Below are 15,715 nucleotides of genomic sequence, written 5' to 3' on the forward strand. Positions count from 1 at the left end.
CCAAAAAGCAAGACTGTGTGACTAAAACAACGAGGATTTAACCAGTCTGCATCCTCGATGGAAATAAAAAACGTATTCTGAATGGACAATATGTCAGTATTCTGCTTGCAGTAGACTGTGGACCTGCAGGCATTCATCAAGAAAAGAAGCATTCAACTTTTGAGACATGTTATATAAATGGTTGTTCCCTGAATCCATGAGTGCTGAACAGACAGTATCCCTGCAGCCACACTCCCCTCACCCACCCCGCCCCGAACCCTTCACGAAACGGTCCCGCCACTTCTCAGTGAATGTATGTGAATGGAAATATCCTGAAATTTCCAGACCAGGAATAGGTTCAGAGACAATCTCATTCCAGTACTGCTGGTCCTGAAGCCTGGCAGCCTGTTGGAAAATGACCGAACTGTTTCTCCATTGCTTTGTAGAGATCGATGTCACTCCGCGAGAGTCTGAACCGGCGGTCCGGGTACTGGGTGTTGTCGAATGGCATGCGGTGAACACATTGTACGTGTGTTTTCAGGTTCCCCTTCTGTGAGGCACTGTAAGGACAGTATCTGCATTGGAAAGGTCTCTCTGCTGGGACACAGATGAAGAAGAGATTTAAGGGCCACCCATTCCAAAAAAAACATTAATCGATTCTCTTTTCAGATACTGAATGGCCCTGTGTGTGCTTACAGCAGTTTCTGTTTTATCTAAAGTAAGCCAGCAGCCCTCCTGTGGCATTTCTCTAATCCTGGCCTCCAGCTGCAACCCAATTTTCACAGTGCCATCATTGGCAGCCGTGCCTTCAGCTGCCAAGGCCCTAAGCTTTGGAATTTCCTCCCTAAACCTCTCTACCTCACTGCTGTCCTCTCTGCTCCTGTAAGGCGCTGCTTAAAAACCCGCCACTTTGACTAAGTCTTTGGTCATCTGTCCCAACATCTCCTTATGCGGCTCAGTGTCAAATCCTTTTGGTAACGCACTTGCAGAGTGCTTTTAAATGTTTTGCAATGTTAACCACAATAAATAAATGCAAGTTGCTACTGTTGTTGTGAGTCGGCAACAGTGTTGAAATTGTATCGTATGACTTTCAATGTTTGATGGGCAGTAACTGAAGCAGTCCGGAAGTGTGCAATGTGTATGAGACTTTCAACATCTTATTGATATACGCAAGCAAGTAGAATAGAAATGTTCAGAAGCACCTTTCTTAAAAATTCATTCATGGGATGTGGGTATCACTGCCTAGGCCAGCATTTATTGCCCATCCCTAACTGCTCTTGAGAAGGTGGTGGTGAGCTGTCTTCCTGAGCTGCTGTAGTCCCTGTGGTGTAGGTACACCCATCGTGCTGTTAGGGAGGGTGTTACAGGATATTGACCCAGCGACAGTGAAAGAATGGCCGATATATTTCCAAGTCAGGATGGTGAGTGACTTGGAGGGGAACTTCCAGGTGGTGGTGTTCCCATGTGTATGCTGCCCTTGTCCTTCTAGATGGTAGAGGTCGTGGGTTTGGAAGGTGCTGTCAAAGGGGGCTTGATGAGTTTCTTCAGTGTTGTTGGAACTGCACTCATCCAGGCAAGTGGAGAGTATTCCATCACAGGGGAGCTTTCCCTGGTGTCCCGGCCAATATTTAACCCTCAATCAGCATTACAAAGAACAGTTTATCTGGCCATTATCACATTGCTGTTTGTGGGAGCTTGCTGTGTGCAAATTGGCTGCCAGGCTCCCTACACTGCAACAGTGACTACATTTCAAGATACACTTAGTAGGTTGCAAAGCACATTGAGACATTCGATGGTTGTGAAAAAAGCTATAGAGGTGCAAGTCCTTCATCCTTTGTTAAGATTTATTGAGATAGACCATATCTCTGATGGTGCGAAACACATGGGATCAACTGGAATGCTGACCTTACACCCTACGGCCAATTTTAACCTACCACTGCAGTCGGAAACCTAACGGGATTGGGTGCAGAGTTGGTTTTCCAGCTGTTTGATGTATTCTCCATTTGACTGAACAGTGATATTGGGTGAAAAGTAGAATATTGCGGAGGACGGACGTCTGAAATAAAAACAGATCTTTCTGGAAACACTCAGCAACGTGGGAAGCATTTTGCTTTCAGCATGCCTGCTCTCAGCGCATCTTTTGTTTCTTTGGCCAGGATTTCCCGGCACGTCCCGTGGTGGGTTTCCCTGTGGCGGGGCTGATGAGCCATTGAGATTTTCGTTCCCATCGGTGGGATCGGAAGTTCTCTCCGGTGTGGGGGGCTGGAAAATTCCGGCCTTTGTTACTATTCTTGCCCCATCGCCACTTCCCTTTGACCCTGGAGGGCAAACTCTTCTGTCATTCAACCTCTCCTGTCTTCCACCCTATCACAGGCCTTCCTTTTGTCCTTGTCCCACCCATCCCTTGCTCAAAACCTATCACATTCCTAACTTTTCCCAGTTAGGGACACAGAGCTGAAACATTAACTCTGTTTCTCTCTCCACAGTTGCTACCTGACCTGCTTTTTATTCCAGCAATATTGCTTGAGTTGGGTTAAAATTGCATCCATTGCGCTCGGAGGTTAAGCTTGTTAACCTTATGGCCAGGTCAGAACAAACATTGCGCATCAGAGGCAAGAGAGGGTTGTAAGAGTGGCTCGAGCCTTCCTGAGACCAATGTCCCACTGGTCAATCAATCAGCATCACTGACCATCACTGTCAAAGAGCAGTGAACACTCATGGTCCCAGCTAAAGAAGGGAGCTGTATTACAACAGGGAGATAGTTCTGGATGGGGGCAGGAGCAGGGGTGCAGGGGGCATTAAGGAAAAAAGAAAACGGGTACAAATGAAGTTTGAATTCACGGTCTCAGTCAGGTGGGCAATAGAGATGCAAAATGGAGACAGTGAGGATGAATTGTTTGAATCGATGAAAACAAGAATGGTGCCAGCACCAATCCCTGGGGAACATCAACCACCTTTGTAAGATCAAAAGATCATAAGAAATAGGGGCAGGAGCAGGGCATTTATCCCATTGAGCCTAGTCCTCCATCCAGTAAGACTATGGTTGATCTGATTGTGGCTTTAACTCCACTTTCCTGCCCGTCCCCATAAACTTGGCTCCCTTGTCAATCAAAAATCTGTCTAACTCAACCTTGAATATATTCAATGCCCCAGCCTCCATTGCTCTCCGCGGAACAAATTCTCAAAGAGTAATGACCCTCTGAGAGAAGAAATTCCTCCTCATCTCTGTCTTAAATGGGAGACCGCTTATCTTTACACTGTGCCCCGATTCCAGATTCCCCCCCCCACCAAGAGGGGACACCCTCTCAGCCTCTACCCTGACACACCCCTCAGTATCATATGTTTCATGAAGATCACCTCTCATTCTGCTAAACCCCATGGCCCGAATTTTGCGCTCGTTGGGTGCGTACGATCGACAGGCCTGGGAGCAGTGGAGAAACCGCCCCACCCCCCCCCCACCGCCGACTGTGATCGGCCCCCAACTGCGATTTAACCCCGGATGGCCAATTAACGGACAGCCAGCGTGAAATGCGCCCGGGGAAAGGGTCAGCACTGCCGGGGTGGGGGGGGCAGGAAGAGGGCGGGCACTGATGTCACCGCGGGCGCTGGGTGAGCGCTTCCACGGAGCTCCCAGAAGGCGGACAGCTGCCTCTGGGAACTGCAGGACCTCCAAACAATGAAAGGAAGCACAAAAACGCTGCAAAAAAAAAATGTCCACGCAGCACAATCGAGCCCCCGAAAGCAGGTCTCATTTTAAAAAAAAAAACAGGTCCCCAGATGTTTCTTTTTAAGTTAAATCCAAACAAGAGATTTCATCCCGCCCTCGGATGAGGCTTCATCAAAAATGTGAAGCCTGCCAGGCCGATTGGCCCGTCCGCCAACCCTAAGGTTGGACTGGCCACAAAAAATAATCGCTGACAACTGGGCTGTTAATGCGCTTAATTGTCCACTTAATTGTCGGTGGTGGGCGCTGTTCCAACTTCTGTGCGTGCCCGCCAAACAAAATACCGTGGGACTGCGCGATGATGTCGGGACTCTCGCCCGATGTCATCTCGCGCCATTTTACGCCCACTTGCAGCACATAAAACTCTAACCCACATCTTTATACCTGACCCTCTGTCCTCCTGCGTTTATTTTAGCCACTTTGCTATCCATTTCACCATTTGCTCTCTGACTCCACACCAGAGTCATCCTTAAAGGAACATAGCAACGGGGGCAACATTTTTAGGTGGGTGGGCGGGGCAGGTGAAAAAGCCAAGCGGCCTTTGCACTTTTTAGGAAACCTCATCCACGGGCGGGATGAAGTTTCCTAAAGCAAATAAAACTAAAATGTAAAATTTAATTAATAACATGCGCCTGCTCATGAGACAGGGTCGCGCGAGGGGACAGGTTTGATTACATCATTTATTTCTTTATTTTTTTTGAAAATGCTTCAGCTCCTCTCAGGGAGATTATGAAGTGCGCACTCATGCGCATGTGCAAAGGTCATGCTCACTCCGTTCACCCTCCTCTCACCGCACCACCCCCCCCCGCCCCACCACACAGGCAACGCTAAGCGTTGCCGCTTGTGTTTCATGCTGGGAGGGCCTTAATTGGCAAACCACCCCCCCCCACACAGCGTGAAATCGCCTTCTGGCCTCGATCTCGGGCGGCGGTCAGCTTCCCGCCCAGCCCCCGCCCAACAAGGGCAAGATTCTGCCCAGGAGTTGGCCATTCAGCCCTTTGAGCCTGCACCGCCATTCAATAAGATCGTGGCTGTTTGTGTTTCAAATTCCACATTCCCATCTACCCCCGATAACCTTTGACTCCCTTGCCTAACAAGAATCTACCTCCCTCCGCCTTAAAGATAGTACGGACCCCGCTTCCACCGCCTTCTGGGGCAGAGAATTCCAAAGTCGCACAAGCCTCTGAGAGAAAAAAATTCTCCTCGTCTCTGTCCTAAAAGAGCGCTCCCTAATTTTAAAACAGTGTCCCCCCCCACCACCAAGTTTCTGGACTCACCCACAAAAGGAAACATCCTTCCCACATCCACCTTGTCAAGGCCGTTCAGGATCTTATACACTTCAATCAAGTCACCTCTCACTCTTCTAAACTCCAGTGGAAACAAGCCCAGTCTGTCCAACCTCTTCCCCGCAAGACACCCCACTCATTCCAGGTATCAATCTAGTAGACCTCCTCTGAACCGCCTCCAGCCCACATCAAGGTGTCATAATATGTCTCTCAAAATCTTGAGCTGTCAGCTCAAGTTGGGATCCAAACCCAAATCTCCTGGAGTATAACACAGTCAGAGCCATCCAAACACTCTGCACTTAATAAATCAGAAAACTGGTCACTGACATGATGGGATGAAAGCAGACGTCAGATTAGGGAAGGAAAGTTATCCGAATTACTTGTCCCTGTCGCAGGTGGTTGTATTTTTCCTTGTTAAAGAACGAAAGCCACGGACAGGGAAAAAGTCAATGCGGAGTACAAATAAAAAGGCACAAGATCAGCAGGGTGATAGATGGAACTCCGAAGGATGGAGAATGTAGCCATTTGAGAATTCAGGTCACTAATGTGTCTTGGTTCAATCACTCACAAGGTGATCACTTTCAGTATTGAGAGGTTACATTGATCCTCATGCTTCAGATCAATCAGCTTATAAAGAACCATTTTCACAAGTCATTTCATATTGTAATCTCATGAACAATCATCTAAAAGAGAGATTTGCAATATGCTTTCCCACACTTTAACCCTTTTCTCATGTAGCACAATCACAGAATGTTTGCTGTAAGGGCCTATGGTGTTACAAAGGGAGAGACAGGTGTACAGGAAGGGGAAAAGGGCTGTTTCAGTCCATCTGGTGAGCACCAGAGCTGAAAAGCAGAACACGGACTTTAACCGAAAAGCAGAACACTGCGGAGAGGGGAAATCTGAAATAAAATCAGGAAATGATGCAAATACTCAGCAGGTCAGGCAGCATCTGTGGAGAGAGAAGCAGAGCTATTGGGCCAGATTATCCAATCAGCGATGATGCTGCGCGCATTGCTGTATGCAGAGACCATCAGCACCTTTGTCTTTTTGCACATTTTCAGCCGTATCTTCCAGTCCCAGCCACAACAAGGAAGCCTCGGCCATGTTTCAGGAGTAAACTGGCAAAGGGAAGCAGTGCAGAGAATATTAACAGCCATATTCCGGTAAGATTTTAAAGGTCTCAGGTCTTTCAGTGGGTTAGTGGGGGGGGGGGGTGAGCGGTGGGATGGAAGTGGATAGTAAGGTCAGTGGGGTAGTTGGGTCAGGTGGGGTGGGATGGGGTGGAAAGTCGGGTTGGGGAGAGGTTGTTGGATCGAGGGGGGGAATTGGGTCGGGGTAGTTAGGTCAGGTTGGGGGTGATAGTTGGGTTGGGGGGTGAGTAGTTGGGTTGGGTTGGCGGGGGGTGCTAGTTGGGTCAGAAGGGGTGTGATTGGGAGTCAGTTGTGCCAGTGGGTTGAGATATGAGTTATGCTGTTAATCACTGAGTTACACCACAGGTTAGACTGTGTAACATTTCTAGGGTAAATACCAACATACAAATTAGGAGCAGGTGTAGGCCATTCAGCCCCTCGAGCCTGCTCCACCATTCAATAAGATCATGGCTGATCCAATTTTAACCTCATATTCCCCGATAACCTTTCACCCTCTTGCTTATCAATAATCTCACTACCTCTGCCTTAAAGATATTCAAGGACTCTGCTTCAATCACCTTTTGAGGAAGAGAATTCCAAAGTCTCACAGTCCTCTGGGAGGAAAATGCTTTTTCCTAATCTCTGTCCTAAATGGGTGACCCTATATTTTGAAACAGTGACCCCAAGTTCTAGATTCTCCCACAAGAGGAAATATCCTTTCGACATGTGACTATATAGGGGGTAAGATTAGTAAGTTTGCAGATGACACAAACATTGGCCGGGTGGTTAACAATGAGGTTGAGTGTCTTGGGATGCAGGAAGGTATAGATGGGATGGTCAAATGGGCAGATAAGTGGTAGATGGAATTTAACCCTGACAAGTATGAGGTGATACACTTTGGAAGGAGTAATTTGACAAGGAAGTATTCAATGAACGGCATGACACAAGGAAGTTCTGAGGAACAAAGGGACCTTGGCATGTGTGTCCTTAGATCTCTGAAGGCGGAGGGGCATGTTGGTGGGGTGATGAAAAAGGCATTTGGGACACTTGCCTTTATCAATTGAGGCACAGATTACAGAAGTATGGAGATCATGCTGGAGTTGTATAGAACCTTGGTGAGGCCACAGCTGGAGTACCGTGTGCAGTTCAGGTAACCACATTATAGGAAGGATGTGATTGCACTGGAGGGGGTGCAGAGGAGATTCACCAGGATGTTGCCTGGGATGAAACATTTAAGTTATGAAGAGAGGTTGGATAGACTTGGGTTGTTTTCGTTGGAGCAGAGAAGACTGAGAGGTAACCTGATCGAGGTGTACAAGATTGTGAGGGGCATGGACAGGGCGGATAGGGAGCAGCTGTTCCCCTTAGTTGAAGGGTCAGTCATGAGGGAACACAAGTTCAAAGTGAGGAGCAGGAGGTTTAGGGGGGATGTGAGGAAAAACTTTTTTACCCAGAGGGTGGTGACGGTCTGGAATGCGCTGCCTGGGAGGGTGGTGGAGGCAGGTTGCCTCACATACTTTAAAAAGTACCTGGATGAGCACTTGGCACGTCATAACATTCAGGGCTATGGGCCAAGTGCTGGTGAATGGGATTAGTTAGGTAGGTCAGGTGTTTCTCACGTGTCGGTGCAGACTCGATGGGCTGAAGAGCCTCTTCTGCACTGTGTGATTCTGTGACATCCACCGGTATCCGGAGAAGTCCTGCGAATCTTCGTCCTGAGATCAGTGTAAGAGACACTCGGGTAGTGTCCCAGGCAGCATAAATCAACTCATCGGAAGTGTAAACTTCCCAACAAGTTACGGCACTGCTGTGTGTGCCAGGTCTTCCATTGGGTCCCCACACATAACAGCAACTTAAGCTCAATGCATCACCGCTCCTGCTACCTGAATTTCTGTTCCAATGTTTCAGGTCGATGACCTTCATCAGGATCAATGATGAAAGGTCATCGACCCAAAACCCGGGCGGGATTTTTCGGTCCTAACGTGTGGCAGGGCAGGTAGGCTGGCATCTTTCACTGCGCAGGCTGCTGCAGGACAAGAAGGGTCGGTACCTCCTTTAGGGGTTCCCCTGTGCCTATCAGAGTTGCAAACCCCACAAGATCAGACTGCCCCAACACCCCACCACCCCCCCACCTACATTTGACCCTCACCCCCTCCCCTCTCAGCATCTCTAACCCAGTCCCCCATCCACCTCACCTCCTCGCTGGCTGATCCCAGATGGGATGGCGTGGAAGTCCCACTCTGAATCGATAAGGCTGCAACCTCCCCCCCCACCCCGGCCCCCCCCCCCCCCCCCCCCCCCCCCCACCCCCCGGCCCACCAGTGTATTATCAGCAGCCTGATGGCCCAACCTTTCTAAAGGGGCGGGGGTGGGGTGGGGTTGGGGGGGGGAGGTGGAATCTGTGTAAAATCCAGCTCTATGTGACCTCCTTACTCATCCTACCAAAATCCCACTTATTCATTTTTGCACAACACTAGCTTTGTTCAATTTTCTTCTGATCCAACCACTGTGTGAACAGAGATGGCTGCAGCTAGTCCTGAATGTGGAGGTAGGCTTGCAAATGGTTCTGTATGGTGAGCCGGTATTCTGCTTATCCCATTCTGGATACAACGTACAGCCAGTGATACACATTCAGTGGCTGTACCTTCGTTGTAAGGGAACGTGCCTCTGTTTCAATTTTTACTCGTTCGTGTGGACATCGCATGGTCAGGTCAGCTTTTATTGCCCGTCCCTAATTGCCCTTGCTCAGAGGGCAATTTTTAAGAGTCATCCACGTTGCTGTGGGTCTGGAGTCACATGTAGGCCAGACCAGAAAAGGCATGGCAGAATTTCCTTCTCTAAAGGGAATGTGTGAACCAGATAGGCTTTTTGGCAATGGTTTGGTGGTTATCATCCGACTCTGAATTCCAGATTTTTCATTTTTAAATTAAAGTCAAATTTCACCACCTGCACTGATGGGGTTTCAACCCAGGGGGTCAGTGGAACACTAGTCTAGGGACAATACCACTAAGCCACTGCCTCCACCTACTACCACAAAATGAAAGTCTCCACTAAGTATTGTGCAGATTTATGCTTCTCTGCGGAAAGAATAGGAACGAGAGATGACAAAGATCAGGTGCTCTTATCTTCACCAAGTTCTCTCTCTTCTCTTCATCTTAGGTTCATGACAATGTCATTGGAGATCCTTTGCCACTCACCCGTCCCCCACTAAAGAACACAGCCGCTCTCTGAACTGGACAGAGCAGAACTGTTAATGTTCCACGGTTTCTCTTAAAATGAAAACATTTCTACCAAGGCAGTCGCTAAAAATAGGCCATCTGTATGGGCAATCATTTTTGCAACAAAATTAAAATAGATTTTCTATTAGCCCAAAGAGTAACAGGGAGCCAATTCAGAATTGAATCTGGCTGCTTCTAATTGAAGCTGTGTGTACAGCACACTCAAAAATGCCCATCTATCCATCTTTGCTTTGACTCTCTGCAAGCAAAATTCTCAAATCACATCCAGATCAAAACAAGAAACGTATCACAGTGAAAACTGGACACTTTGGAGTCGTAAAATCGCTCTAAATTAAAAGTAAAAGAAACGGCCAAAGACATCAAAATTATAAATATTAGAAAGAGTGAAGTTCATTCACTGCTAACCTCACAGAACAAATGGTCATACTCCCATTGGTTAAATTGTATATTCAACACAGGGATTCTTTTTAAGTGTAGAAAATTGAAAACTCTTCCTTTCTTAAAATCTGAATTTCCTGCAGTAAATCAGTAAATGTGTTTTTGCATTTTTTTTTCTGCGAAGCTAAATCACTCACTGTAAGCAGATATACAATTCCACAGGGACCATTTTATTATAGGATACCATTTAGGCAAAGGTCTAGGACCACCAGTATTCTAGAATTAATATACAATAAGGGACACTTTTTAAGATTGTAAATAATTAGATTACTGCTATTGCATTTTCTAGTTTGGAATTGTTAAATTGTCGTTGGAGTGGTGGCTGTTAAACTGAATACCTGACTGCATCTTGGACACTACTAGAAGCTACTATGAGTGCCACTGCTAAAAGCAGTGAGCTATAAATGCAATAAAAGATGGATAAATGGGCATTTATATAGTGCCCTTCACAAACGCAGGACGTCTCAAAGCACTTTACAGCCAACGAAGTGCTTTTGAAGTGCAGTCACTATTGCAACATAGGAAACACAGCAGGCGAATTATGCATAGCAAGCTCCCACAAACAACATGTGATAATGACCAAATAATCTGTTTTTCAGTGATCTGAGTTAAGAATAAATGTTTACTAGGACACTGGGGAGAACTTCACTGTTCTCTTCTTCAAAGTAGCACCAATGGGATCTTGCACATCTAACGGAAAGGGCAGACAGTGCTTTGGGTTAAGGTCTCCTGCTAATGTACTGGGAGCACTGGGCTAGATAATGCACGCAAGTTTCTGGAGTAGGATCTGAACCCATGACCTTTAGACTCAGAGGCACCAGTGCTACCCACTGAGCTATATCTGAAGCATATGCACTGGCAGACTGTTAACAATTTATGAAAGGTCACTAGTTTTGTGTCCTTCGACAAGCTCTAGATGTTAAGTCTTGAGGTCTACTGCACTGAGGATAAATATTGCAGCGATAAACGAACAACATCATCTATAGGGTAATGAGCAGAGGTGATCTGTCATCTGCCTGTGCCCAATTGATTAGAACTGACACCACAGGATAGGCGAGTGATTATAAAAGTGTAAAATAAGAGGACAGTCCATAGCTGATGAATGACAACATCAATTCAAAAATATCTACATCGATCAGGCAATTATAATGCTACTAAGGCAGTCCCAGTTTCCAGGAGCCCGCTCTCCCCAACTCCCCTATAATCACAGTTGTTGCTCACAGAATTTGGTAACCATCTGGTGGGATCACACGGAGAGATGAAGACTCAAATGGGTCTTACTGCCTCTGAAATGCCCTTTTGCACACAAGGGAGGAGGGATAATAAATAATCTTAAATATGAGCAAATTCTCCTTCTACTTGATAAGTCAGCCCGAATGGGTTTTGCCAAAACCAGCTAAAATTGATTTGCTACCAATGCCATTCTGAATATGTTCTGGACGATGGAAAGTGGAATCTCAGTTACTTTGGCACCTGCTTTCTCACAGGCTCTGTGGAAAAACGAATCTGAAGGGTTCCAGCTCAAAAAGTTAAGCGTACTAATCCTGGGAAATGGCAACACTTACCCATCACCACTTGAGGACTGCAGAAGGACTTTTGCACTGAAACAGGAAACACAACAAGGGTTAAAATGCTTTAGTTTATTTGGAGAATACTGCACATTTTAGGTTATTATCACGTCCCTCAAATTGTGATTTTTAGTAGAAGATAATTTAACTAGAATGTTCTATAATGCACAGTAACTTTGTAAATGAACAGGTTTCACAGTAAAAGGGTGTACAGATTGTCATTTAATGGAAAAAAGTCTCAAATTTAGATATAATCCTTTGCTAAAACTGTTGAAAACATATCTCTATATTTGCATCTGAAATGGTTTTGTAGGAGGCTGCTGTATGAATATTTATTGCATGTATCCAAAATTGTGTGGTAGTGAAAACTAAAACCCTGCTAAAGCACTAGGGAGCAATTCCAGTAGAAAATGCTAAGAGTCCAGCTATTATCCTACAGCGTAATCTTAAGACCTTTTTTAAAAAATTAACTTTATGTTTGATTTTCTTACCCAGTTAATCTTCCCGTATTTTAGCACCCATCGCTGCATTGGAAACAGTCACTGGTCAGTAAGTGAATGAACCCTGGGCAATCTACTTTGCTTCTAGTCTCTCTGGAAAATGCATGAACTCTACATGGGCGCTTAACAGCACCACCAAGGCTGAAGCTCGGGACGGCTGCAAGACGCAACAGAGGACAGATGCGTCTGAGGGTTGTGATTCCCTCTTAGAAAGCCACTGTCCCCTTTTACATTCAGTTATAAAGAGCAGGTGGACAATTCTGGAACAGGTAGCTCCCGGAGGGCATTGTCCCCAACCTTAGCAGAATGAATGTGATCGTTTGCAACAGCACTGGCATTGGTGCCCAGCAAGGGATGAAAAATAGACTCCGCAAACAGTGCATGGCCACAAAATATAGAGAGCTAGAGTTTCTGTACAACTTCCTTGATGCTCAAAAGGGGGTGAAAGAGCAAATCTGGGGATACAGATTCACCAATCAGTAAAAGTAGCAATGCGAGTTAACAAGACCATAAAGAACGCAAAAGGGGAAAAAAAGACCTGGGGCCAGTGTTTTCCAGTTGTCGGGTGGGCCCGGGAGCAGCCGCAAGATGGACCGCCACCCGCGATCGGGTCCTAACCGCGATGTCACGCTGGCTGGCCAATTAACGGGCAGCCAGCATGAATTGCTCGCAGCAGCACTCAGCGCTGCCGGGGTGTGGGGTGGGGGGAGGGGGAGGGGGAGAGTATGTAGGAGGTTCCTACATATGCGTGGGCGTGCGCAGTAAGTGTGCGCCCCGGACAGAACCCCCCCCACACCCCGCCCCAGGCAAATTCCAGGCACACACAGCTATGTAAGATTAATGTCGCTTTAAGGGATTGGTCAATGATTAAGACACAAGCTTTCAACAGATTGAAAAAAACAACATATTTAATAGTTTTATTCAAGTCGCAAAATTGTTGAAGGATTAATTTGATAGACCTTAGGTTTGGTTTCCTTCAAACTTTAAACCTCAAACTTAACTCTAAGCCTTGCAACTGGACCTGAACCTACCTTTGGTCCTTTCCTCCCTATGTAATAAATCACTATGATCTGCCATTGACTCAAAGAGCTTGGCTCAAATCCCAGCCTTGATCAGCAGTTTTCCCCAATGGTATTTTGCCCATTGTCAGAGCTGACTCAACTGGCATAGCAATCTGAGGGTGCGAGGTGTCTTGCCCATTGAGAGGGGATGGAAAATCCTTGGGGGAGGCCACCCCCAGCTGCCTTGCCACACAAACTGCCCTGAGGGCAACAACACTGGTGGATAAGCAAGGCACAGGCAACAATGGGCTGAATGGCCCATCTCTGAGAATGGCTCATTCTCTGATTCCAATTAGTGCGTCTCTCCCATGCAGTGCAGAATCCAAGATGCAGGCAAGTGCAAAGAGGATAGAAGAAGGATAGAATCTACTTTCCTAAATGTTCAAAGATGTTGGTTATGCACTGTCAGTGATTAAAAGATATTTCATGGAAATGGAAACTCACTACTTGTCAAACGGTGGCTGGGAGACAAAGCAAATCGGGTCTGAAGAAAGTCACAACTCAGTTTTACAGTCACCTTGAGAAAGTTCGAGAGGAAAAGAACAATGGATTGGTCTGGTGTTGCTACACAGAAAAGTTTCACTGAGGAAGCAAAAGGAAGGCAAGGCTAATATAAAACACAGCAGGACTCACAAAGCAAGTGCGCAAACCTTTATAAATCTGTCGACGACTAGCTAATAAAGTAATAAGCAGATCATGTATTGAGAATTTTGTTTGTAATTTATATTGTGTGTCCTCTATGTCACTCCTCTCTCCAGCTTTGAAATGTGTTGTGAAATGCCTCCAGCTTTTGATTATATCAGCTGGGGGTAAAGATCTTCGTAATAACAGTGCATGACTGCATCAGGAATGAAGGCGAACAAAATGGCTTTAATCAATCATTAGCGATTCAGGATTCCACCCCCCCCACCCCCCACCCTGCAGCCAATTCTAAATGCTAACTGAAGACATCAGTCTTAAGCGATCATATTTGTCTAACTCTGTGGAAAAAGAAAAGGACAATTCCTAGGCTGTGGTTTCACTACTTAATTCACTCTGATGGCGTGGTGTGACTCCCTGATTGAAATGCATTTGACTTTTCTGATAAAAACATTTAACAGCATCAAACAGCACAGGGGGAGGCCATTCAGCTCATCATGTCTGTGCCAGCTCTCTAAAAGAGCAATTCAATTAGTCCCTGCTCCTTCCCCTAAGACCAGTGAATGCTTTTTCCTTCTCAAAGTTATTACTGAATCTGCTTCCACCGCCCTTTCAGTCAGCGTATTCCAGATCACAACAACTCACTGTGTAAAAAAAAATTCTCCTCATCTCCTCCCCTGGTTTTTTAGCCAATTATCTTAAACTTGTGTCCTCTGGTTATTGACCCTGCTGCCAGTGGAAATGGATTCCCCTTATTTACTCTATCAAAAACTCTTATAATTTTGAACCCATCTATTAAACCTCCCCTTAGCCTGCTCTACTCCAAGGAGATCAATCTAATGCCTCCACACAACTGAATTCCTGCATCCCTCGTACCACTCTGGTAAATCTCCTTTTCTAAAATGTGCTGCCCAAAGTAAAAAACAAAAACAGAATTACCTGGAAAAACTCAGCAGGTCTGGCAGCATCGGCAGAGAAGAAAAGAGTTGACGTTTCGAGTCCTCATGACCCTTCGACATCATGAGGACTCGAAACGTCAACTCTTTTCTCCTCCGCCGATGCTGCCAGACCTGCTGAGTTTTTCCAGGTAATTCTGTTTTTGTTTTGTATTTCCAGCATCCGCAGTTTTTTGTTTTTTGTTTTTATCTCTGCCCAAAGTAAGTTAGGTGTAGAGGTCTAACCACTGAGATATAAAGGTTGAACAAAACTGCCCTATCATCGATGAACAGAAGAAGATTGATTGTTGATCATTAACAACCAAGTATGATTCTGTTTACGTTGACCCAATAATATCAGCTGTCGCCACATGTTGCTGAAAAGAAAGGCATGTTGCTGAAGATTTTCATCCTGCACTCATCAGGAAAAACACAAGAATGCCAAATTTCAAATGATCACAAAAATTAGTACTACAGGAGAAAAGGATGCTGATTGATTGAAGAGTCGACTCTGATTGGTTGAGGCATTGCCATGGAGAAAACAACAGGGAACTACAGGTTTCCCCAAGCTCCTTCCCCAAGTTCAAAAAAGGCATAAGGCTTGTACATATTCCTTTTCTTTGCATAGTACAAGTCTGTGTATGGATGTATGTCACTTCTAGCAAGGATAAATGAGCCACATTATGAATGCGGCTGATTATCTTAAATTGGTTATTAGTGTAGCCAGTACACTAACAATCAGCCAACCGGAGTCGACTTCACAGAATCACACAGTGCAGAAGAGGCCCTTCGGCCCATCGAGTCTGCGCCGACATGTAAGAAACACCTGCCCTTCCTACCTAATCCCATTTACCAGCACTTGGCCCATAGCCTTGAATGTAATGATGTGCCAAGTGCTCATCCAGGTACTTTTTAAAGGATTTAAGGCAACACGCCTCCACCACCCTCCCAACCAAATGGTGCCTTTTTTTTCCTGTAGTATAAATTGTTGTGATCGTTTGAAATTTGGCATTCTTGCATTTGTCCTGATGAGTGCAAGATGAAAAGCTTCAGCAACACGTCTCTCTTTTCAGCAATATTCAAGTTCTGCACTAATAAGCGACTGTTTGTTACCACATACATTTCATCAAACGAAATTCACCACAGTAGAATAGAGAGACGACATGCACTAAAACATCACAACTCTAGACATCATCATCATATGTGCAGATCC

At 45.9% G+C, this 15,715-nt stretch overlaps 1 protein-coding gene across 2 annotated transcripts in view; it reads right to left on the reverse strand.

Annotated features, from left to right (window-relative positions):
* Positions 1 to 282: 282 nt before the first annotated feature.
* The window catches only part of znf516 (zinc finger protein 516), a 168,673-nt gene continuing 153,240 nt past the window's right edge, over positions 283 to 15,715 (reverse strand). For both annotated transcript variants that reach the window (XM_041189148.1, XM_041189146.1), the window contains 2 exons: positions 11,365 to 11,400; positions 283 to 576 (listed from right to left, as the gene is read on the reverse strand). In XM_041189148.1, coding sequence (XP_041045082.1) covers positions 350 to 576; positions 11,365 to 11,400 — 263 coding nt within the window. In that variant the 3' untranslated portion in view covers positions 283 to 349. The remainder of the gene's footprint in view (positions 577 to 11,364; positions 11,401 to 15,715) is intronic.

Source organism: Carcharodon carcharias, chromosome 6 (genome assembly GCF_017639515.1).
Source record: "Carcharodon carcharias isolate sCarCar2 chromosome 6, sCarCar2.pri, whole genome shotgun sequence".
Classification (NCBI taxonomy): domain Eukaryota; kingdom Metazoa; phylum Chordata; class Chondrichthyes; order Lamniformes; family Lamnidae; genus Carcharodon; species Carcharodon carcharias.